The 23,428-nt window shown below is 43.2% G+C and overlaps 1 protein-coding gene across 1 annotated transcript in view; it reads left to right on the top strand.

The window, feature by feature from the left end:
* Positions 1-23,428, top strand: part of CDH4 (cadherin 4) — a 469,761-nt gene that overhangs the window by 349,886 nt on the left and 96,447 nt on the right. Inside the window, exons 5-6 of the mRNA XM_075108659.1 lie at positions 9,452-9,607; positions 17,742-17,886. Of these exons, the coding sequence (XP_074964760.1) occupies positions 9,452-9,607; positions 17,742-17,886 (301 nt within the window). The remainder of the gene's footprint in view (positions 1-9,451; positions 9,608-17,741; positions 17,887-23,428) is intronic.

Here is a 23,428-nt window from a genome sequence, read left to right as displayed (position 1 = left end):
AATATTTTGTCTGCATAATGTATGAGGATGAGTCCTAGGACCAAAGTCACCTCACACTGGCTTGGTTCAGTGGCTGATAAATCACAGAATCATAGAACATCTCAAGTTGGAAGGGACCCCTAAGGATCGTCAGGTCTAAACCTGCACTGTTGCCCACTAGCATTACTCCTGTAGCGCACAGGGAGAACTTCATTTTCTGCCTACTCAGAGTTGGCGGTTCCCTTTGCCGACCATTGAAATAACTTCTGTATACACTGTGCCATGTAGTCTGCCCTACAGAACAAATGAAAGGGTTTGCTTTTCCTATAATTAAACTTATTAGAGAGACACTGAGAACTGCAGAGCTTTAAATCCTGCTCTGCAAGCATCCCAAAGTAGTGTCTCAAACATGAACCTCAACAGATTTTTGTCTCCAAAATAGATACACTAGAGGGTTTTATTGTTGTTTCCTATTGTTAGCTATTTGCAGACAGGTCCCAGAACTTAATTTTTCACTGAGACTAGCATTCGCAATCACGCCACAGCACCACTTCTCCATGATCAGTAATATCTGTAGGTGTCATGCAAAATGTGAATTCAGTGCATGGCTATGTATGACTGGAGAAGCCAGAGCTCATTACAAAAGCAAAGGTCATACTAAGACCAACTATATCCCTTGAATCTGGGGAAAACTCCCTTCATGAGGCCACAAGTGTGTTTGTTCCCCACTGAATACTTTTTCCATGTGTCCGAGCTCACTGTCCTACAGAGAGGAATGCCACTTGTGTTAAATTGCTGCATGTCGTTGTGCAAAAACCATTCTTCCCTTGTTCTTCTGCTGTGCAGCTCAATTTTTAAATGCCATGGACCAGATTTTCAACTGAAATAGATTTGCACACCTCTGCTTGAAGCCAGTGAGTCTACACTGATTTATACTAGCTGGGCGCTTCAATCATTAGTTACAGTGACCAGGTAACTCCTGCATAGGTCAGTATTTGCTACCCTTGGTTATCTTCTGCACTGAGTACTCAGGTTGCCTGCTCAGTTTTACCCAGAAAGGTACTAGATTCTCTTTGCCAGGCTGGCTTGGTGGCAGACGTGGCGAAAAGCTTCAGGATGGACACCCTTCAAAAAGAAATGAGGACAAAGTGCCACCACCACGATTTCTTTTTCTTGACTTAGCCTTCATTTAGGCATAGCCGTATCAGGCAGCAGTAGGGTCAGCTGCAAGAAGGCACTGCAGGGTGGTACCCTATGTAAGGATAACAGTGTGTAGCCCTTCATAAACAGATTATGAAGGATGATCTTCTCTTGCCTGTCAGGACTCCTCTATCGCAGTATTAAGAACAGTGTGTTTTGAACTCTCAGAGGTATTTCCTTGACCTTTTGTCATGTAGCATCCTCTACAGCAGAGAAAGGCTTGTGCATCTGGTTCAAATCCCAGTTACTTAATATCAGCCACTTGCATCTTGCACAGTGTGAACCAGCCTCAGTTCTTCAGGGCCAAAATTCACCTGATAGCAGCACATGCAACTCCGCTGGGATGTCTTCAGTCGCTGCACTGAAGAGTCTGCTCTCTTGTAAGAGAGATAAGAGAAAGAGTTGTAAGAACAAGTTTTGTTGCTTCTGCTATCAACGTTCTGGCAGTGATAAGATGTCGGTCACGCGGTGGTATTCTGCTGATCCGTAATAATCTTCCCTCGCCATCAGAGCCGCTCTGCTCCCTCTCACTCACCTTGCTACAGTCTGAAGCATTTCCACAGTGGAGTACTTAAAAAGTGAAGCGGCTGCAAGAAGAAAGGCACATGTTGCTTTAGAAATTACTCTGCCGTATCAATTACCATTAGATGTGGATGATCCATTAGCATTGGCCAGTTCCTGATACAGGCACATTAGCTTCTTGACCTTCATAATAGCAAGTAATGAAAATTGCTTAATTATTTAATCATGAAGACCGTGCAACAAATTGCAATTTACTGTGTTTTCACTGTTAAAGACAGAGGCTTGGCAGGGCTGGCATCGTCTTAGCTGCTGTCAGTCCCAAGTCACCACTCGGAAACTTTGGCCCAACTGGAGAGTTAGGCAGTGAGCAGACTGGCCTCCCGAATCCTGCAGACATCAGTCTTGTTCTGTCCAGACAGTTCATGCTAAAATATAAATTCTTTGCTGTTTCATCAGGTAGGAAAGCAAAGATAAAGTGCAGCAGATCCTGAGCCTGGTTGCGCTGCTGCGCACCAGGTGTTCGGTGCTTGTAGCATCTCATGTGATCATGTACAAAATTCAGTTTCCTAGGTAAAGAGATTGTTACTTTGCTTTTATCCCAAGCAGAATAATGGTAGTTTCGAACTGGACCATAAGTCTGACAAGTCTGTGTTCATCCCACACTTATGCATGGGGTCACACGCAGTTATCGGCCAGAATCACAGGCAGAAATTCTTCTCTCCTGCTGCATTACAGTCTCATTGAGCCTGATTTATATTCTCCTGTCCTCTATCTGCTCGATGTTACATTTTCATCCAGGTAGAGGGGAAAAACCCTGGAAAACAATTCAAAAAAGACCTGGAAGGGAGAAAGGGAGTGAAGACTATCAAAGCTACCGATGGGCATAGGGGAAGCTCCAGAGAAACGTATCCATGTGGACATAATTAGCCTGAAGGGAGCTGCTGGGCTGCGGAACAGCCCTTGGACAGAGGGAGCTGCATGAAAGCCAAAGGACCTGTGAAACGCTGGAAGCTTTCAGCAACCGAACAGTTGGTGAAGCGCCTCAGCCAAGCACTCGCAGGGTCAGTGCAGAGGAAGCAAACTCCTCCTGGTAAGAAGCAGGCGAGCTGGCTGGGGAACAGGTTCCTCTGCGGGCTGCAGGGCACGGGCACTGCAGTGAGAGGTTCCCTATTGGGTTCAATCATTTTATAGTTTCATTTCTTTCTCTAACGGAGGCTGCATCATCAGTTACATCAATAACTTAAATGACAGCTTTAATGTCTCTGATACAGTAGTTTTACTCTGTTTTATCATCAAAATAAATACATCATACATCACTTTGCACAGATCTCAACTGGAGCAGAGGAAGATTTAACCTGACATGAGAGACGACCAGCCATTGGGACAAAGGGAATGTTTTTTAGCTTAGCTTTGGATTTCTGTGTTAAAGAAGAGGAAGAAACTTAAGCTCTTGCATAGTAGTAATGATAGTAGCTAAATGCTGTGAGTAACTGCAGGAAGAACGGCATTCATGGCAGTGAATCTCGACCATGTAAAAATTAGGCATCTAGTCGAAGTGTAGGCTTTGGTTCTTCCTCTACAATACATGGAAAGAGAAAACCACTTCTTCAAGGAAATTTGACATGTACTTAAGGATGCAAGACAGGAGGATGGATTTCAGCCTGGAAGGGCTTGCTTGTCTTCTGTTTATCTGGCTATCTTAGACCAGATACAAAGTTTTTAGCAAGTTATGTATGACATGAAACCAGTCCCACTTGAGGGAAGAAAGAAATCCACAACTACAAATGTGCATTTCCATCCTTTCTTTTTTTTTTTTGCCAGTAGAGATCTTTTCCTACTTAAAGTTGTTTGCAAATGCTGCCCCCATGGGAAACTTTGCTCAACTGATAGTCATATTGTCCAGTAGTGGATAAAGACTTGCAGGCTGCTATTAAGCCCAGTGTTGTAGTTAGTGGAAATAGACCTTGCCATGTCAAAGCATCTTCTTTGCAAGGCACAGAAGAGATGGTTTTCTCTCAAGACAGCTGAATTGTTTTAGGGAATCTTCTGTTTTCTTTTTTCCTTTCTCTCGGGGAAGTAGCTTGGGATCATCGGCAAGTGTGATAAAAGGGAGCAGAAGTTAATAAATATCACCTTAAGCTGGTTACATCTCCAAATCTGTCTTATTTTTTCCCTGTCCATTTGACTTTTGTATCTGTTTATTGAAACCATATGTGAGTCTTTAGGCCACACGCAGTAATTTGTTTGGAAATACAGGGCTAGAGAGGTGTCTCTTCACTGGCTTCTCAAACAACTGTGAAATAAGAGTTAAGAACTTTTATACAAATGAGTCTTAAACATATTGCAGATTCAGTTAAAAATAAATAAGTCCTTAGCAAGGATTTCAATAAGCAATAAGAGTAGCTGAATTAAAATATTTCCACTAAAATTAATGAGCCAATCCTGGAATGCTTAGACTGACTCTTAAGTGTGCTCATTTAAAGACTTTGAATATGTTTGCCTGTCTGAATTTCTGTGGAGCATTTTGAATGCATGACAGATTATAGTCTTCAATTATTTTAATTTGGTTCTCTTAATGGGCAAAATAGCTAAGAGCTTAATAATAAAAAGACACTTACTGCTTATCATTTACATTATTTTATGTGTTCATTAATAATTATAATGGGTTTTATAAAACAAAAAAATCAAGTCTAAGTCTCCCCAGGTCATGTTAGTGCAAATGTTGCATAGTATTCTGTGGGAGATTTGGGAAACTAAGTATTTTTTGAAGGGCATTCTTAACTCCATACGTTATAGAGCAAGTTGAAGAACTTCAAAGGAAATTTATTTTCTGGTTTTCTCTGTGGATAGAAAATGCAGTAGAGTATAAATGGCCTGCTTTGCTTTCTCTAGATACGTTGCCAGGCACTTACATATACCATCACACAGTGATGGGCAAAACCCAGACCATGCACTGCTCAGTGAAATCTTCTAAATATAGTTCATTAGGTACAGGAATATTTTTGTTACAGTCATGTCTTCTCTTCTGTAGGCTCCGTTGTCCTCGTTTGTTCAGCCTTTCCTTACACACCCGGTTTCCTAGGCTTCCAGGCATTTCCTTTACTGATTTCTAAACAATCTCTGACAATGTTGTGCTCCAAAAACTGTCATTTCTGGACCCACAGGTGTCCTCCTCTCTGCTGACCATACAGCTTCCCATAGTCTGCATTGCCTCTGCTCCTGGCGCAGGGATCTGTGGTTCTTCTTGTCGTCTGCTAGGATGAGAGGGTTTGTAAATTCAAAACCCCACAGTGAGATATAGAAGTGCTAAGAACACAAAAGGGATATGGATCAACAGGGGCAAAAGAGAGTGATAAGATCTGGTACCTCAGAGTAGCTCATCAGCTGAAATTTTGCTTATCAGTAGAACTTGTGGGAACAGTTCAGCTGCCCAGTTGCTCCTGATGGAGATGCATGAACCCTAAGATTTTATCTGTAAAAGCAATGTCACAACCACAAGCTGCTTTTCAAGCCCATCTAAATGTGAGACTGCTACAAAGAAGAAAGCAAGCTCTGAAGGGCTTAGCCCTGTATTACCTCCAGAGTTGCAATGTTAATTTTCACACAGTTTAGTTATATCAGAACCTGCAGTGGAAAATACCCATTTGTGAAATCGCACCAATTTCTACTGTTCCTGGGATTACTCTACAGAAGTGAGAGCTGAGTCAAGCTCTTGGTGTTCTGGTTCTGAGTTGCGAACGTTGACTGCAGCTATTGTGCTCCGTTTGGGATGGTGCATCCGTGCTTCAAGCTCAGACCCTCCGCAGTCCCCCTCCTTTGCCGTTGGACTGTGAGCCTGCTCTGTCCTTGCTTGCCGCAGCCAAGCGGAGGCCTGGCAATGCAAGTTCGGTGCCTGGCTCTGCTGCATGTTCCCTCTGTGGATTTGGTGGCTGGTCCTAGAGTTCCCAGATGGTCCATTTGTATCTGTCAGTGTAGGTGAGGATATTCAGCATCCCAGGGTTCCTGCACGGAAAATTTCACCTGTGTCCATGAGATAGGATAGGATCAGGGGATCACATCTTCCACCATAAATTGTCTTTCTGTCTGGGCCATTTTCCTTCACCAGTGTAACAATCCAATCTAAGCTCCATCCCTGAGGGTTTTTTTTTAGAGAGTAAAAGCTGCTTTACCAGCAAATTCCTCCTATGACAGTCACCAGCCATCATCGTTCATCTTGCTCACATCATCGTACACAGCGTTGTACCATGCCTGGTGCTGGAGATGCTCAAAGCTCCATGGGTTCTCCAAGTCAAAAGAAAAAAAAGTATAAATGCAGCTAAGGAAAGCTATCCTTCTGCCATCTGTTCTGTAACCCAGAGCCCTTGACTGCATTATAAAAGGAAAGATAAATGAAAAAAAATTCATGTGTGTGTTCTCCAGTCAGAAGATTATCATACAGATATGTTACCATCTTCTCACTTCCCAGGCATAAATGAATGAAAAAGCAACTCTCTCCTGAGCCAGTAAATTCCCCCAGCCAGTAATTTTTTCTGTTGATCTAGTGAGCTCCTTGGGAATTGAGGTTTTTTCATTATTATTATTATTATCATCATCATCATTATTATTGTTATTGTAAACTGCTCCAGGAACAGTTTCAACAAAAGAAGTAAACCTTGCATTGTATTCAGATAATGTTCTTAACTTCTCAACAAGATTTACTAAATTGCACCCTGGGAATTATGCAAATGAAACCTTTGGTCAAAATGTTACAGGATTACTGTAAAAAAATTCTTTTTTTTTTTTTTAAATCTCATTAAGAGTGCTAAAATTACATGTTCCAATATGAAAATCGTGTGCCTTTGTGCAACGAGTATCTCCCTGGTAGTAAGACGTACTATGCTTCATTGTCAATGGTCTTTGCAACTTTCTGTGACAAGTGCTACTTCTTACACGATTTTTCTAAACACTTCATATCCTTGTATTCTTACTGGAAATGGAATTAAGTAGAGGTAACAGGCAAACCATTGTAGTGTGTTGGCAATTAAAAGAAAATAACAAGCCATTGGTGAGTATTTGCAACATATTTCCCCTGTCTTTGTTTTGCTCAATGCAGTATAATTATCTCATGGATTTTTTCGTAGTGTAATTGGGTAAGTCATGTGGGTCTTATATTTCATCTCTTAGATCTGCAATGATTTACATACAGACAGCTTAGACCCTATTAATGCTAATAAAAGTGCTGCAAGGACATTCTATAGCATACACTTTATTAAACTGTACATAGCTTTCTTAGAGAGCTTCTGTTTATCTGTGTTTCCTGAAAATATAGTGCCTTTAGCACTGAATATTTAAATCCAGGCTCCTTCTTCCTGTTTCTGTCTCTATGCATTTCTAATGCTTCTATCACAATGGGATCTGGGTACTATGTGTAACAGGAAATAGAGCAGAAAAATGCCTACGAAGAACTAACCGACTCTCCCCTTCCATGATTCAGGTTAAAATTGCTTCCATTTTAGTTCCGTGGAGGAAGACTGGTTTGGTGCTTGTGGTCAAGTCGTGGCTGTAGTTGAGCTGGGCTGGGGCTGGCACTGCGGACACCCTCCTGGCTCCCATGCTTCAGTGAGCAAAAGGGAAACAAAAGTGCAGATACCCTGGGTATTGTTTTTTTCTTTCCACCTTTACTAAGGGAAAGCTTTGTTAAGGGTGAAGGGCTGGTTTTATCCTGACACATTACAGGTCCTTTGGAGCCATGCAGGTGCTTGTTGGTAGAGACAGGCGTACAACTGTGCGTCCCAAATGACTGGTTTTTTCCCTTTCTATGTAATTGCTAAGGTGGGAACCCCACGCTGACTCAAAGCCGGAGATCCAGCAGTGGCTTCCTAGATATTCACTTCTGTTGAGCCTAGCTACAAACATGTGGGTAGTGGGTTAGAGCTCGACCTCCCTGACCTGAGCTATACATTTGCACATTCACATAAATTCAATTGTCAGCCCTTTCCACCTGACAGGACGAAATCTGACTTTCTAAAAATGGGGGCTGTGGACTTCAGTTATTGAACTGTTGAGTCGGTTGCCGTCATTAAAACCACAGTTGTGCAAGCAAAACTTGATGTTAACGTTCCTTTTCACCCAATGATTTGCTAATGAAAATTGGATTCATACCTATCTACTTGGGTCCCTATTGCAAATACCCACTGGGCACAGAGAAATCTGTAAAAACTGTTGTGTGCAGCATGAGGGCGCTTTCACTATGTCCCCAGTACCTCTTTTAAGTGATTATACCAGTGTAAGTCCAATCAGTTTTCCTTGGTACTAATAGCCTAAACAAGCAGTGAATCCTGTAGAGGGAAGACAGATGAAACTGTCTGTATTCCCTGACCTTCAGCTCCAGAAGTGTAGGTGCAGCACGAATCAATCCTGGCAGTGTCTAGTAATAACTGACATTATTAGCCGTTAACGGGAGCAGACTGTTTGGTGGAGGCAGTACAAAGAAAACAGTGTACAAACTTGGTAGTCATCTGGACAAAGGCATCAAAGGAGATTCTCAGAGCCAGGGGATCTGATGTTATTCTGCATCGACACTTTCAGCATCTTGTCAGCCTCCCGCGTCAGGTGAGGAAGAAATAGCGGTAGGTCACATGCAGGAGGAGTGCGAGAGCAGCCCACAGCCCCATCCCAATTCCTTCACTTGACAAGTGAAGCCTCCTTTTCCCTTGGGAAACAACCTTCACTCCCCAAATTGGGGCTGCCAGGGGGGCTCAGGGGCCTCCTGCATCCCACTGAGCCCACTCAATCTCCTCCAAAAGTGCAGCTGCCGTAGCAGAGATGCTAACATGCACTCAGCTACGAGATTTCTATTATCTTCCCGCTACTTTGTTGTATTCATAGACCTGTTAGGGAGAAATTTATGCACATCGCTTTTACACTGCCAAGACAGTTTGTGATGGTGCAGGGGGTGGTAATTTATTTGTACCTTGCACATTCTTTCAGGAATAGTCATGCTGTTGCAAGAACTTCTTTCAGCATTTGATCAGAAAATTAAATTTGGGTTTAAAGAGATAGTCAGGGTTGCTAGGACAACATATTAACCTTCCTTTTTTATTTTCTCAGCTCTGTAGCCAAGGTTCATGTAATTCGACATGCTGTGTTCAGTTTGTGGTGGTGTTCTGAAGGTATGGGAGGGAAGAGGTTTCAAAAGTATTGTGCTAAACATGCTTTTCCTCAACAAATAGTCAAATGAAATGGTAACAACCCTCCGGGCATTCCCAGCCTTGCCTTGCCAAGCCAGCAGGGTTGGACAAAGAGGGAGCAAACAGCCCTGTTCTTCCAATTTCATGGGAGTGTTTGTGTGACAGTCACAGGGACCGAGAACAGGATGTGGGAGCTTGCAGACAGCGTTTGCTGAAGTGATTAATGGCTGGGAGACTCCAGGTATGGCTGAACAATTTGGACACTTTAAGGAGTCTAGGGTTTCGATAACACGTAAACAGCATTTTTTTGTGCATATAGGTTCTTCCACATCTAAGGCAAAAAGACAGAATTTCAATGATTCGTAGAGAATCGTCATGAATAAAAGAGGAGAAAAATAACTGAAACTGTGTGGAATACACTTTTCCTGGCTTTTCCCCAAACCTTTGGCGTGCAGCTCCCTTGTCAAAATTGACAGCGATATTACATTTATGCAGCTTTCAGGCTCAGCTCTTTAAAGTTGTTTAAACATCCATATGGCTTTTGTCCAAAACTTATCGATTGCTGTCTTTATTTCATCCAGATTCGTTCTGATAAGGACAAAGAGATCCATATCAGATACAGCATCACTGGAGTGGGAGCCGACCAGCCGCCGATGGAAGTCTTCAGCATTGACCCCGTGTCAGGCAGGATGTATGTGACTCGCCCGATGGACAGAGAAGAAAGGGCCTCCTACCATGTAAGCATAAAACATGTTGAGTTTCATCTAGGTTCACAAGCTCAAAGCAGAACTGTACCAGAATTACTGGATTCAAGCATGCAGCTTTGAGAAGACTGGGATCTTTGTTCAAAATCAGAGCCCAGTTCACAGTTTGGACTGGCTCCCCGTGTCAGCAGAGACCTGAGGAGCTGGCTGCGCAGAGGTGCTCGGGCTTAGCTAAGAGCGCGAGTCTCGGTCTCACTCTGCTGGGGCGATTGCATGTATATACGGAGGTGCTGGCTTTGTTTCTGCTTTCCTTTAGTGTAACCTGCGCGTGCTAAATCAGCCAAACCACTGCAAGGCGGCATTAAACCGGTGTCCTTTTCGGACACAAAGTCAGAGTCATTTGTTTAAAGTGGTGCAACTTCACGCTGCTTATTAAATCCATGCAAATTTATGTGTGAACTGAACCCCCCAAAACCATGAGAAACCAATCGCTACATTAGCATGGCTTGGGAGATTACTAATTTAAGAATCATTACTGCAGCTAAACATGCAATAATTGGTGTAGTCATTTTTCATTTTAAATCACTAGGAGATGTTCAGGCAGGATGAGGGGGGTGTGTCAGATTGGTTTTTAAATATGCAGATAGACTAATATTAAATATGAGAAAATTAATTAAGATTAATTACACTCAAAAGTGGTGCCTCATACTATCCTAGTTCATAAAATGCTCTACCTGCAGAATACTTAGAGTGTAATTGGCCATTATGTTTGGATATAAATCCTAGCCCCTATATTGCACAGTGTAATTGCACAGCAGACACAGTCCCACAGATTGCTAAAAAAATGCGTTGCACCTTGCATGATAGCCCTGCAAAATTTCAAACACTTTCTGCATCTACGCTTTAGTTCTCTCCTGGAGTGGTTGTGAAAGGTTGTTTCATGGATTGCTTTGTATCAGCATTAGCCACATCTATCGGCATCGTAATAGCCATTCACAGGGATGCTGTAATGTCAGTGAAACGGTACGGGTCACTTCCACTGACACCATATTCCTAACTGCGCCGTCGGAGATGCACATTCTGTCAGCTTTATCAGGTATCCAGTTAACCATGTTGACACAGCTTCTGGACTGGGGTGGAAGGATAAAGAAAATAGATTACCTCTTTAGTTGGGTGGAAGAAGATACTTCCCCTGGGTAAAAGAAGATCTGAAGAAAAATTATTTTATCCTCTGTGAACAAGAACAATTATTTTGTTTGTCGTGCCTAGGAAAATATGAAGAGAGGTTGTTTTGAAAAGAGAGTATTTGAGCTACAGTGTGTGTGTCATCTCAGCATTGTTGATATTGTTTCAGCAATGCCACGTTATTATAACAGTGTAGTCAATAATACAATACACAAGTTAACACTTTTGATGGAGCCACTGTGATGTCTGCTATCAGACACTCTCAGCCAAACACATAAGATGCAAAAGATTTTGTCCTCCACGAAAGCAATTCATGTGCCCCCTAATAACGACCTTAACCTACTGGTTACAGTGAATTCAGTAAACCGATTTCTCACCTCGGCAACGGTGACTGGGTAAGTCTGCCTCGTACGCACCGCAGGGTTTCCAGCCTTTTCTGTTCCTTATGGAAACCTTGAGCTAGAGGCATCTGTATGTAAATAAGCATATTCATACTCTGAAGGTTACAGGAAGGTGTAGTTTATAGAGAGTGAGTAACTGATAAGTGTGTTATGAGGCCTTATAGACAGAAATAGTGAGTGATAGGAAATCTTTCTTAACAAAACAGTAGAAGGTGATGGAGAACATTTTAAGTCATGGCTGTAAACAACCTTTAGATCCTTCAGCCTCAGTAGCAATGGATTGATGATTTATTGAACCATCAATTGTTCATTTAAAGACCCTTTACAAAGCATTTATAAATACACCATGCACGAAGCAATGACCCAAACACTAGTGCAGAGACTTACAGTAAGAATGGACAGTCCTAGAAGCTGGAAAAAATTAGGCCAGCTTCCAGAAAGAAGTTACAGTCCAAAGTCTTGGCTGTTGCAAATATTGGAGAAGTCAATTTATGCCACTTCATGTAGCTGAGTCTCTAATTGAAAGGAAAGCAGACGTGGAGCCAGGCTTGTGCCAAGTACTGGAAGAGCAGTGTCTGAGGTGTAGGCTTGGGTCTGAACTGGAGAGCTTGGACATCTTTAAATTGGTTTGACATCTGCTGTAGAGTTATCTTTAGCTCAGAGTAGTAGCTGATCTCTTCAGCTGGGATAAAGGATGTCGGTGGAGCTGCAAAGCACCATCCCTGGGCCCTTCTAGCCAGTGGGACATGGGCTTCTTGTCCGGTACGGGCTTGCTGCTCTGGCTGAAGATGGATGCGCTTATACAGCTTCAGGTTTTCTGCACTCCTAAACAGAATGACGTCTTTTCATCATCTCTGTCACTGTCAAGTGTTGTCCTCGCTGTTTTCATTCCCAGGTAATCTAAAAACTAATTATAAAAAAAAAATAATAATTTGCAAGTGTTTGTGAGGCTACATATGAAGAGTTCTATTTCATTAACTCCCACATTTTCAACACGTATTTTCTTATGCATAATTATCTGTATTGCTTCAGGACTACTATTTTTAAAATACTAGTGTTTTAACTCTCCCTGCATTTAGCAAGCCATTTGTCTGATGAAACCTGCCTTTTTCCCTAAGGTGGAACAGATTTTTTTCTAATTAGATCAGGAATTCTGTAGCAAAACTTCCCTGTACATTTTCAAGATGGTTCTTGAACTTCAGGGAGGATCGTTCTGAGTTTGATGTATGCAGAGATGTATATGCCTCTGGGACTCAGTGTCTGCCCAGGTGCCGTGTGTGCTAGCATTGCTGTGTTAACCTCCCAGCACAAGTGGCAGTGGCGATGATTGCAAGTTCAGATGTATTTTGGCCTCATCTGTTTTGTCGCCTGTGCTACAAACTCTCCAGGGACCTTGCAGACATCCCAGACGCAGAGTCAGCTGCCAATATAAGCAGAGAAAAATGAGAAGGGCTTTGCAGCCACTTAACCAACACCACATTGTGGTGCAGAACTGAACGTGTTGCACTGAGTGACGCTGTGGGAGCTGCTCCAGTGTCTTTAGTGCCCGCGTCTGGGGACGCGGCCTCGGGACACACTCCCAGCACAAGCAAGAGCTCCTTCCCCCCATCTTGCTGCCATCTCACTGCGGTAGGCTTATGTTGTTGCATCTCCCCTTGCAGTCAGCCTTTAATGTTTATTGCATGCCAAATAAATTTCAGCAGGTAGTAATATTTAATATGCATGAGTCCTCTTGGCCTTATTTAACTGCGTTCCCAAAGTCCCGTTTGTACTGCTGACAGAATTAGTGACTCTGAACGTCTTTCTGATCCAGACACCAGTTTCATATCAAGCTGCAGTTAGGCCTGGCAAGTACAAGGGATTGTAAATTGGCAGGTTGGTTTTCCAAGACGTTTTTGAAGCTCTGTTTTCAAAAGACATCAACATAAACATGTCAGTAAGTAGTCATTGCTTATGATACTCAAGTAATGTGCATTATGGGGAAACTTTGAAGCAAGCCCTAATCCAGTCCCAGACATGTGTATGCCTTCAGCATCAGACTGATAAAATACTGTCTCAGAAATGGCTAGAGCAGAACAGGTGGGTTATAGTCTGAGAAGGAGTCGTTTGAGTGCAAGGAGACAACAAAGTTTACTAAAAATGAAGGGATACAAGAGCTAATTCCGGTATTTTGAACCAAGTTCTAGTGAGTAATGCCAGCCATTTGTGTCACAATACTCTAATTTGAACTTTTAATCACCATTAAGAGCACACAAATTAGGCATGACATTGTATGCTTATTGCTTAAAGGCTCTGTCACTGATTGATAATGTGTATTTGTATTAGTAGTATTAGTGTATAAGTAATATTCATATTTAACACAATTCACTGTGTTGACTTTGACTAACTACCTTCAGATATCACCAGCCTCCAGTGTAATCAATAATCATGATACTGAATTATTTGTATGCCAACAGCTACACTTACACTGGAAACTGTCAGTAGAAAAACCTCAGAGACCTGTGGTAGCTGCTGCTGAATATGATAGCAATGATTGTCATACTTTTAAACAATATTTGCTAAAGAATATCGAGCTAGCTGCTTGGCTGGTGTACAGCAGGGCGATACACCAGCTAGAGATGAGCTGGCTACGTGTATTAATTTTTCAGAATCCTCTGCAAGGTATTTCATTTAATATTATTTATTCCTTCTCTACTCCTGTCACATTATCCCTCTTGGGGCCAATGTAAATATTTCAAACCAACTTTATAAATGTTTCTCAACTGTGTCTCCAGCTAGCCACCAGCTTCTTCCATTTGAATACTCTTCCATGACCTGTGTTGGCGTGTGTCCCGTGGCCCAGGTTGTGCTCACTGGCCATTTCAGCAGTGGCTTTTCCAGCTCTGAATGACAGGTGTGTCTGACGGAGCAAAACCATCACACTTTGGGCCATGCTGTGCTGGTTTTGCCTGGGATAGAGTCAATTTCCTTCACAGTAGCTTGTACAGGGCTGTGTTTTGGATTTGTGCTGGAAACAGTGCTGCTGACCCAGGGATGGTTTCGTTCCTGCTGAGCAGGGCTCACCCAGAGCCAAGGCCTTTCCTGCCCCTCACCCCACCCCACCAGCGAGGGGCTGGGGGGGCACAAGGGGCTGGGAGGGGACACGGCCGGGACAGTGACCCCAGCTGACCCCAGGGCTGTCCCACACCACACGGCGCCATGCTCAGCACATGGAGCTGGGGGAGGAGGGGGAAGGGGGCACGTTGGGAGCGATGGCGTTTGCCTTCCCCAGCCCCCGTTGGGTGTGATGGAGCCCTGCTGTCCTGGGGATGGCTGAGCACCCGCCTGCCCGTGGGGAGGAGGGAAGGGATTCCTTGGTTTGCTCTGCTTGTGTGCGCGGCTTTTGCTTTACCTGTTAAACTGTCTTTGTCTCAAGCCACGAGTTTTCTCACTTTTACCCTTCCAATTCTCTCCCCCATCGCACCGGTGGGGGGTGAGTGAGGGGCTGCGTGGGGCTGAGCTGCTGCCTGGGGTTAAACCACGACACTTGACCAGTGCCGCAAAGCACTCGCATGAATGTGCTTTTCATCCCATCCATCACTCTACCACCAAAACACCCGCTTGGTCACAGGTGGGAGCAGATGGCAGCCTGAGCTGCAGAGCACCACATTAGGCTCAAACTGTGCCTCGCATCAGTGAGCCCCGTCTCGGCATCTGAAGAATGACTCCAGAACAAAGTGTGTTGTCTGGCTTGAGGTTGCCTCATCAATACAAAGAGTAGTGCTGGAGAATAAGCGAGAAGGTGAATTAAGGAAAGGAAATGTAGTATCTGATCTGCCTTGGAGATACGACTAGTTTCCCAGTGGACAGGTTGCCCTACTGGAGTTGCCCCTCCCTTTGCTCCCTCCACTGCAAATGGTCTCTAACAGGGCATGGTCTCTAACGAGGAAGAGCTCCCATTGAGCTGAGTTTAGATTCAGCCCTCTGACTCAAGCCTCTCTTCTGCCTCTGCTGCAGTTGGCACTGACCACAGAGGAGCAACGTGTTATGGAAGGATACGGAGGCGTTAGAGAAATGTTAAAAGGGTACGAATAGAGAAAATTCATGCAAGCAAGCACAAGATAGAAGAAGAAGTTAATTGAAGTCAGGAAAAAAAGTAGCAGAAGAGAGAAGAGGGGTGTGCAGATAGGGTGGCAGTAACAACTGCGTTGGAGGGCAGAAGAAGAGCAGCAGCAGCACCAGCATTATCCAGGGCATAACGGGGCAGGGTCTGCTGGGCTGGGGGAGTGGGTGCTGTCATCCCGGCTGCCCAAAAGCCATCAGCCAGGGCACAAGTGCCCGTGTCCCTAGGCACTGTCCTCCCTCTCATAACTCAGCCCAGGGGCTGGTGCGGGGCTCAGGGCAGAGGTGGCACTTGTGCATGTCACGGCAGGTTTGATGAGGTTCCTGCAGTCTTGCTTATTGAATCTTTTTTAACCTGAGTGCAGGCAGTAACGCATTTGTGGGTACATGTGCTCAGTGAGTGCAACAAGCAGATAGATGTGCATTGCTGAGAAATCCCTTACCCTTGGAGATTTCAAACAAAAGCTATCAAATGTAATTAAAAATTTGCAGGGGGAGAGTCAGATCTGAGGGGGAAGATACCAGCTTTATCTCTGAATGGAACCATTTCCGCTGCTGGAAATGCAGCAAGAGAGAGCCCAGTGCTGCCGCAGCTTGGAGATAATAACTTTAATTTTAACTCCGAATTACTTTTTTTCAAAGGCAGTATGACCTCTGATTGGTGAAGTTATTGAACTGCTACATCTGACGTGACGAAGGCTAGCTCAACAGGTGGGAGTCGAAGCAGTTTTATGCAGGCAAGAAATGCAGGTATTAAGAGCATTACAAGTCATGAAATACAAGTGGTACATCCTGTATTGAAAATGAAAGCAGACTTTTTCAGTCTTTAAAGAAAAAGTGCTGCTTAACTTCCTTTAAAAAAAATGGTTTTCTCCCAGCTCATTTCATGTGGCAGTTTGTTCTCTTTGCTTGATTAAATGTTAATCCAGCCCATCCTAATAGTGTGCAGTTTCTTTTGTTAAGCTCTGGACTTCTGAACACTGTACATGAAGAAGAAAGTTGCATCAATCACAGCACAGCGAGAGCGAAAGACGGAAACCAGTGCTAATGCAATTAGCACATTTATTTGTCATGCATCAGAGGAGCTAGAGACCTCCTTGGCACAGGAGCTCTGACTCCTGGCAGCATCCCGATGGGCCGGGGAGCTGCTGCGAGGGACCAGAGGCGCCTCCCCTCTGAAGACATGAGCTGGTTGTGTGTCGGCACGTTCGCGGGGCTTGTGTCATACAAAATGCTCACTGCGGGGCAGCGGGTAGGTCCCCGTCCCTCAGCCCCGCTATTCCAGCCAACCCTTGTGCCAAGCTAATGTCCTCCGAAGCCTTCATTCTTCATCCCGCCAGCTTTGCAGGATGTCACACAGCTGTCCTGAGCACCATCCCCAATTTTCGTGGCGGTGCGGAGGTTCAGCAATGCTCACCGGTGCTGAAATGAAGAGAGGCTAAAACAAAATCTGCAGCGCTCGCACCCAGGTGATGCCTCTCCGCTGCCCAGCCATCATCGGGGCTGTGCAGCCCTTTCCTTGCTTGTCTTATTTTTTTTTCCTGAAGCCAACACCGGCAGCTCCGTTCAACGCGCACACCATTTAGAGTAGCCATCTGTTCCTTTTAATGAGAAAGCTATCCATTTTTTTCACCTGATTACTGATTGTTCCAGACTATTGTTGATCGCTTTGTTTTATTAATTACTCATTTTGACATGCTGTATCTGTCCCTTTTGTTCAGAAAACAGATGCTCTTGTTTTCGAGTATTATTGCTGATGGTTATTGCTAATAAGATAAAGACGCAGTTCCACTTTAACTGAGGACTTAACACTGGGGCTCTGGTTATTGTAATGCTTCATCACTGGGTATTTCAGTTAAGCCTGAGAAAAATATTTCATTCTTAGTGCTACAGGGGCTCCCATCATGTGCAGGAAAGGGACTTTTTTTATGTCTTCTGGTGCATAGAGCAATGGGGTCGGTAGCTCTTGCTGTTCCTAGAGACCGTGATTAAACAAAGAATAAACAATACTAATGCCATTCTGAAATCTCTTCGCTTATTAATCCCTGTTATTGTGGGTATGAAAGGCCGCAGGTTCCCATAAGAAACCTCTCAAGTCAAACTCATTTCCTTGCTGTGTTTGGAACTAAGCAAAATTTGCTTTTCAGATTCTCAGACAAGGTTCACCACGTCTTAAAAATTAAAATATAGCGATCTATTAGCAGTGAAGGAGATAGCCTCACTATACTATAGTTAAAGTGTTTCCACTGACAACTGCTATCTTAAAATATTATTTCAATATTATGTTAAGCCTTGAAAAACTGTCTGTGTCTAGAGTCTAGATGGAAACCACGTTGCTGCTTTCTGCTGGAATTAAATACCCGCTCAGTTCAATTTTGAGAAAGTATTTATGAGGCGAAGTCAATTCCTTTAAAACATGGTCTCTCATTCTGTGACAAATCCAGTTGCTGATATTATGCTTTCATTGTGCTTATTCCCAGCTCCGGGCTCATGCAGTGGATATGAATGGAAACAAGGTGGAGAATCCTATTGACCTTTACATCTATGTGATTGATATGAATGACAACAGACCGGAGTTTATAAACCAAGTCTATAATGGATCTGTTGATGAAGGCTCTAAACCAGGTACAGTTGAAAAAAAGTCTTAAAGTTATCACAGGCTTTCAAACATTAATCTGGCATCATGGATTTGCCTCCTTTTGGAATAGAGAGAACGTAGGAGAGGTTTGCTGTTGCTGGCTCTTTGTTGAAGACTGATGGAGGTGAGAACAATCTGGTATCTCTTTCTCTGGATGCAGAGAAAGTGGAGACTTGGCTTAGAGGGATCCTGGAGGTCCCTTCCTAGATCTGGACTTTGGAAAAGCAGCAGTTTTGTGGAGTGATTCTCTGTATTGCCAATCTCATACACTCATTACATGTGTACAAGGTTGTTATTCTAACTACAGAGTACTGAAGCCAAACCCAGCAGTGGCCTTTCATTGACCCTTTGCCTGAAATGCTGAATATCTGCCACCTTGGTATTTAATCCAGTCATTTGCAAACCCAATATCTGGCTCCCAGTCAGACTCCAAATAGGTCTGTGTCCCAAAGTGTGCAGAAAATACTTTCTTATTTGGGGCCTGATGCAAACCTACTGAAGTGGGAATATTCCCACTGAAATTGCTCGCTCATCCTCCATCCCCATGGGCTTTTCTTCAGAGGGTGAAATGGGAAAAAACCCAAAGTTCATGGAATGCAAGTGATGATTTTTACATTAACGTATTTGCAAGCTTGGAAAAATGCAGTTATAAGGGTCTTTAATGTTTTATTTTCAACTATGTTGTTGTTTTGTTATTTAAGTGCGGTGTAACCCTGCAGTTTCCAATATGGTAGCAGGGTAATAGCAAAAAAAGCATAGCAACAATATGGTTGTTTTAGCTTATTGCTGAGCATAACTAATATGCATGTATTTGTTCTTTAAACAGAAATTATACTGTGAAAACTGTCACCAGTACATTTGTAAATCTCCTAAAATGAGAGGGAGATTTTTCCAAGACACATTTTATCCTCGGTGTTTGCCAGCTGAGGGGTTAAATACTGTGTGACTTTGTTTTCTGTCAGCAAACATTTATCATGGCTTCTCCGCTGCCTGAGGTGTCATAGGAAAGTCTCCAGTGGCCACTATTTTTAACAAGGTGATTCACAGTCGTGATTTATTGTCTTTCAGCATTGTGAGGAATGGGCTGCTGTGGTGACACATAATGGGGACAGAATGTGACATTTTGGGGGGGAAAGAATAGGTACAGCTCCCTTCCTGATCTGCTTTGGGTGGTGACGTACTGGCTTCAAAGTGCTGATCCCGGTCCTGCTCAGCAGAGGGGATGCGAGAAGTCCCCGAGCTGATGGCTCTAATGACATCTTCCCGGAGGATTTTCCGGCTTTCATTTGAAGGCCACTGTGGGGCATAACAAGGTTTGAAGATTGATATGACATTTCCGTAGCAAATCAAATTTCTTACATCTTATTCTAGGACAGATCAATATTCAAAGTGTTCCCAAATGTTTTAACTAGCTCTGCTCATTTGTGTGAAAGAAGCAGTAAATTGCATCCGCTTCTTGTCTGAAATCCAGATAAGCCTTTGAGGTATTAAATCAGAATAGGATAACTTTGCCTACAAAATACTTGTGCCTCTGCTTCTACCAGTGATTTTTGGTATTCTGTATCCCAGGCTGGAGTGCTTGCCTTTAAGGCAGGTAGGTAGAAAGCAATCTGTTTTTATTCAAAAGCAATTACATTTGTCTTTGATGTTTTTAGGAGCTTTTTTCCCTCTAACCTGTTTAATCGGTATGCTTTTAAAGGTTTATATTAGCATTGAATTTCTGTTCTTTGCTGTTGTAGAACCTCCTGGGAATTTGGGTACCCGAGGCCCTCATTCCATGTAGTTGGCAATAAACACGACGTTGTACCTTTGAGAAAGGAATAGAGAGATCATAGAGTTGCTGTGGGTGTCTGCGTACTCCTCCTTTGCCTCCAAGTTACGTATCCCTGTTTTGCGTAGAGACAAGTCTAGACTATATTTAGCTAAGCGTAGATCTTGCAGAGATTTGGGATCTTTTTTGTAGTTCAAGATGCTTCAGACTATTATAATAACTAAGGAGGTACAACGCCAGCCTTTGCAAGAGAAAAAATATGTGGGCAGAATTCATGATTGTTTGTGGCAATGGTCGACAAATGAAAGACATTGCGTATTCTTAGAGGAAACAGTAAAATGTGTTCAGTATTGATTCAACAGTAAGTTAGATTTGTATATGCATCTGCAAATATATATATGCATATGCGTGTATATCCATGTATAAAGTACAGATTTGCTTCAAGCAAACTAAAAAATCTTATTATATGTTACAGGAGTTCAGCATTCATTTTCCACAGTTCATTGCTATTGAACTATGCCTAAGGACCAAAAATGCTTCCCCGGATATCCTGTACAATTGTTATTTCTCACATCTTCCATATGCCCATTTATAATGGCTGTGATTAAAAATGTAGTATTACTCGATTACCACAGTATCTGCAATGCTCTTAATAATTCTGCGCACCTTTTATGAGAAAAGTAGCTAGAGTATCAGAGTATCCCAAATAAATGCTGACTCTGAGGGCAGCTAGTGTGAGCAGCCAATGGCTGTTTGAAGTCAGTAGGAAATTTGCCCAGATTTTAAAAAAAAAAGGAAAAAGGGACATATGGAGCTCAATCTCTACCCATGGAAATTTTGCAGAGCAAGATCGTCAAAAATATGCTGTTGAGCACAGACTGAGCAGGGCACAGTGACCTTGAGCAGCAGGGAAAGCCCCTGTAAGGATTCAGCAGGATCAATAGAGCAGATCCCATTCAAAGAGAGCAGGAAAGGGCTCTGCGGTGCTCTCAGGGCACCCCGCAGGGTGCAGGGCGAAGCGAAGGCATCCGGTGTGCAGGCGCTGCAGGCAGGGCTGTGCCTCCGGAGGATGCTGCGCCACGAAACGCAGCACGGTCCCCTCTTAGTAGCCAGGGTGCAGTGAGCTGGAAGAGAGTGCCGTGCTCTCTGACCCTGTAGGACAGCTGCAAATTGTGCCTGACTATGGCAGGGGGTGGAGGGCGGCCAAGATGTGACCTACTGACTGCAGTGAATAAGCCAAAAGGAGGTAGAGCGAACCAAGAAAATGGGATGTGTACTCCAACCTTCAGCGCGGTGTGATACTGCTGGGCACTCAGCCTCCCACGGAAGAAGCAAGTTTGCTTTAGCCTAAAATACAAATAGAGACAGTCTGATGGGGTTTAAGTGAAGGGGCTTCCCAGACTGCAGAGCACTCAGACTGCCTGGGTTTCCAAGGAGCCTGCTCTCTGCAGTGTACTAGTCACCTTGAAGCAACCCTCGACAGGAATAGAAAAGAAATCATTGAGTATTATTAATTATAATAGGTTGTTGTTGCTGGTTAAGATTATAATAACATAATTGAAATACTGTCTTAACGCTATTGCATGGTGTTCTTGAAATCAGGAGCTCGTTCTTGTGGAGTGAAGTTCTCTGCAGTGTGAACACATGTGTCACAGCCTGGCCCCTTTACATCCTCAGATGAGTGCTGGCTCTTACACTGAACTGCATTTCTTTTTCCTTTTCTGATACTCTCTGGAAAACATTTTAAAGCATTTCTAGCTTTTATAGCCTAACGTCATGCAGCTGGACGATTTAAATGTGTAAATGCAGGCCCTTCCAAAAATGCAGAACAGGAATAGCGATGCAGGATTTCCTTTTCCACAGGACCATCTTTGTTTCTTAGTCTCCCCCTCCACAAGTTGTTCTGATTTAAAGTACCACTATTTGAAAATGTATCTTAAAAGGCCATGTTTTACTCATATTGAATAATGTTCTGCCTCTTTGAACTTTACCTCTATATGAAGAACACAGCCAAGTTTTAAAAATGCAACTGCAAGCTTGAGCTGAAATTCCCCTGGTCCCTCCGGCAGCCTTAATCAGCAAAGTTCTCCCGGAGCTGCAGAAGTTGCTTTTCAAGAGCTGATAAAGCGGGACGGGTTGCACAGCTTCACTGCCCAACGCCGCCTGCCCTGCAAGTATTCTGGTGCCCTTTCAAAGCCCACATCTCTGAGCTGTGCCGCGCAAGCTCCACTGCCTTACAGCAGAAAGGGGCTGGGGTTTGGGGTGGGTTTTTCCCCTCTACAGCACCAATTACTGCCTGCCATGAGCTCAGCCCTTGCACTTGCACCTCTGGGCTTGCAACATCCCAGGGGTGTCCTTGGGGAAGGCTGTTTCAAAAGAAATTCTACAGTTCCCAAAAAAACCAAATTGCTCGATAAGATAGAATGAAAATGCTTAAATATAAAAGAAAAAAGGGAATTTAATCATAAAACAAAAATGTGATGGAAAAAAGATTATTTTGGTCACTGCAGAAGCTTAGTTTTGATATAACCACCGCAAAATATACCTTACCGTAGGAGGTGGATGTCTTACTTAACTGAAGCGTTCAGTTCTGAAAAGGTCAACGTGAAATGCTCAGCAGTGACTCGAGTCCTTTGCTCTGGGTTGTATCTATTTTGTTTTAGCAAAAAGATTGTCAGAAATTAACACATCTCTCCAAAACAATTTGTTCCTGTCAGACTGGCCTTTTCCATTCCCATTCATCCTTTCCACTTCACTAACTCTCTGGATAAATCTTGGTCCCTTTCAAGGCAATAGCAAAAGTCTACGTGCTTTCTTTTGAACTAGGGTTTCATCCAGCTCCTTCTTTCTCATGGTGGTGTGTAGGATAGTTTACTCCTGCCACCCTCCCTGGGAGTGGTGTGAAAGAGTGCTAAATATGGACAGTCCTCCAAAATAAAGGGCTATTAGTATTTCTTAAATGAGAAATGTTGTAATTTAAAATTTCCCCATCTCCTGATTTCATGGAACTCTGATACAATAATTGTTGATAGCGTGCCACGTGAAAAATTAAATAGCTGGGAGCCAAATCTATATGTGGCAAATTGAGTTAAAGAAATCTCATAAAAATAAGCAGTATATAAAGAACCCAAGGATTTTAAAAGCCGATTATTCTACTACTGTCCCAGTTTGTTTATTTTATTTCTATGCCAGCAGAGATTCCCTCAGAGATTAACACAATGGACTAATGCACAGATGGGGCCAGAAACTTGAAAGTCATCTGAATATTAAGAATTTAAATCTTTAGCCTCAGTGATTTGAACAGAAAGCCAATTATGAAGCTGAATTAGTTTTCAAATTAAACTGCAATTTAAGGCTTTTGAAATTAATCTTTTAAGGCATATAGTTACATTTGTGTGTGTGTACATATATATTCATGTGGAGAATTTGGACTCTGCATTTCTGGCGTGTTCCTATTCTCCAACCTGACAGTACAATTCATAAAGAGGCGCCTGGTGTCCTGCAGGTTGTTCTTTCAGTGAAGGAACAGGGCGGGTGTTGCCAGGTGGCAGGGGAGGAAGCAAAAGCAGGAATGCCTGAGACCTGAAGAGAGAAGATGCTTCATTTTATAAAAGGAATAGGACACTGAGTGAAAACCCTTTTTTCCATTACAAACCATTCCAAAAACACCATAGTGCTGCTTTTAATTAGAACATTCAATATTCTTTTACCAGCTTGGAGGTAGATTGATTTACTCTTTATTTAGGAAAGTCCTAATT

This window comes from Phalacrocorax aristotelis, chromosome 13 (genome assembly GCF_949628215.1).
Source record: "Phalacrocorax aristotelis chromosome 13, bGulAri2.1, whole genome shotgun sequence".
Classification (NCBI taxonomy): Eukaryota; Metazoa; Chordata; class Aves; order Suliformes; family Phalacrocoracidae; genus Phalacrocorax; species Phalacrocorax aristotelis.
The sequence above is the reverse complement of the archived record's forward strand: the minus strand, read 5'-3'. Positions and strand labels throughout refer to the sequence as shown.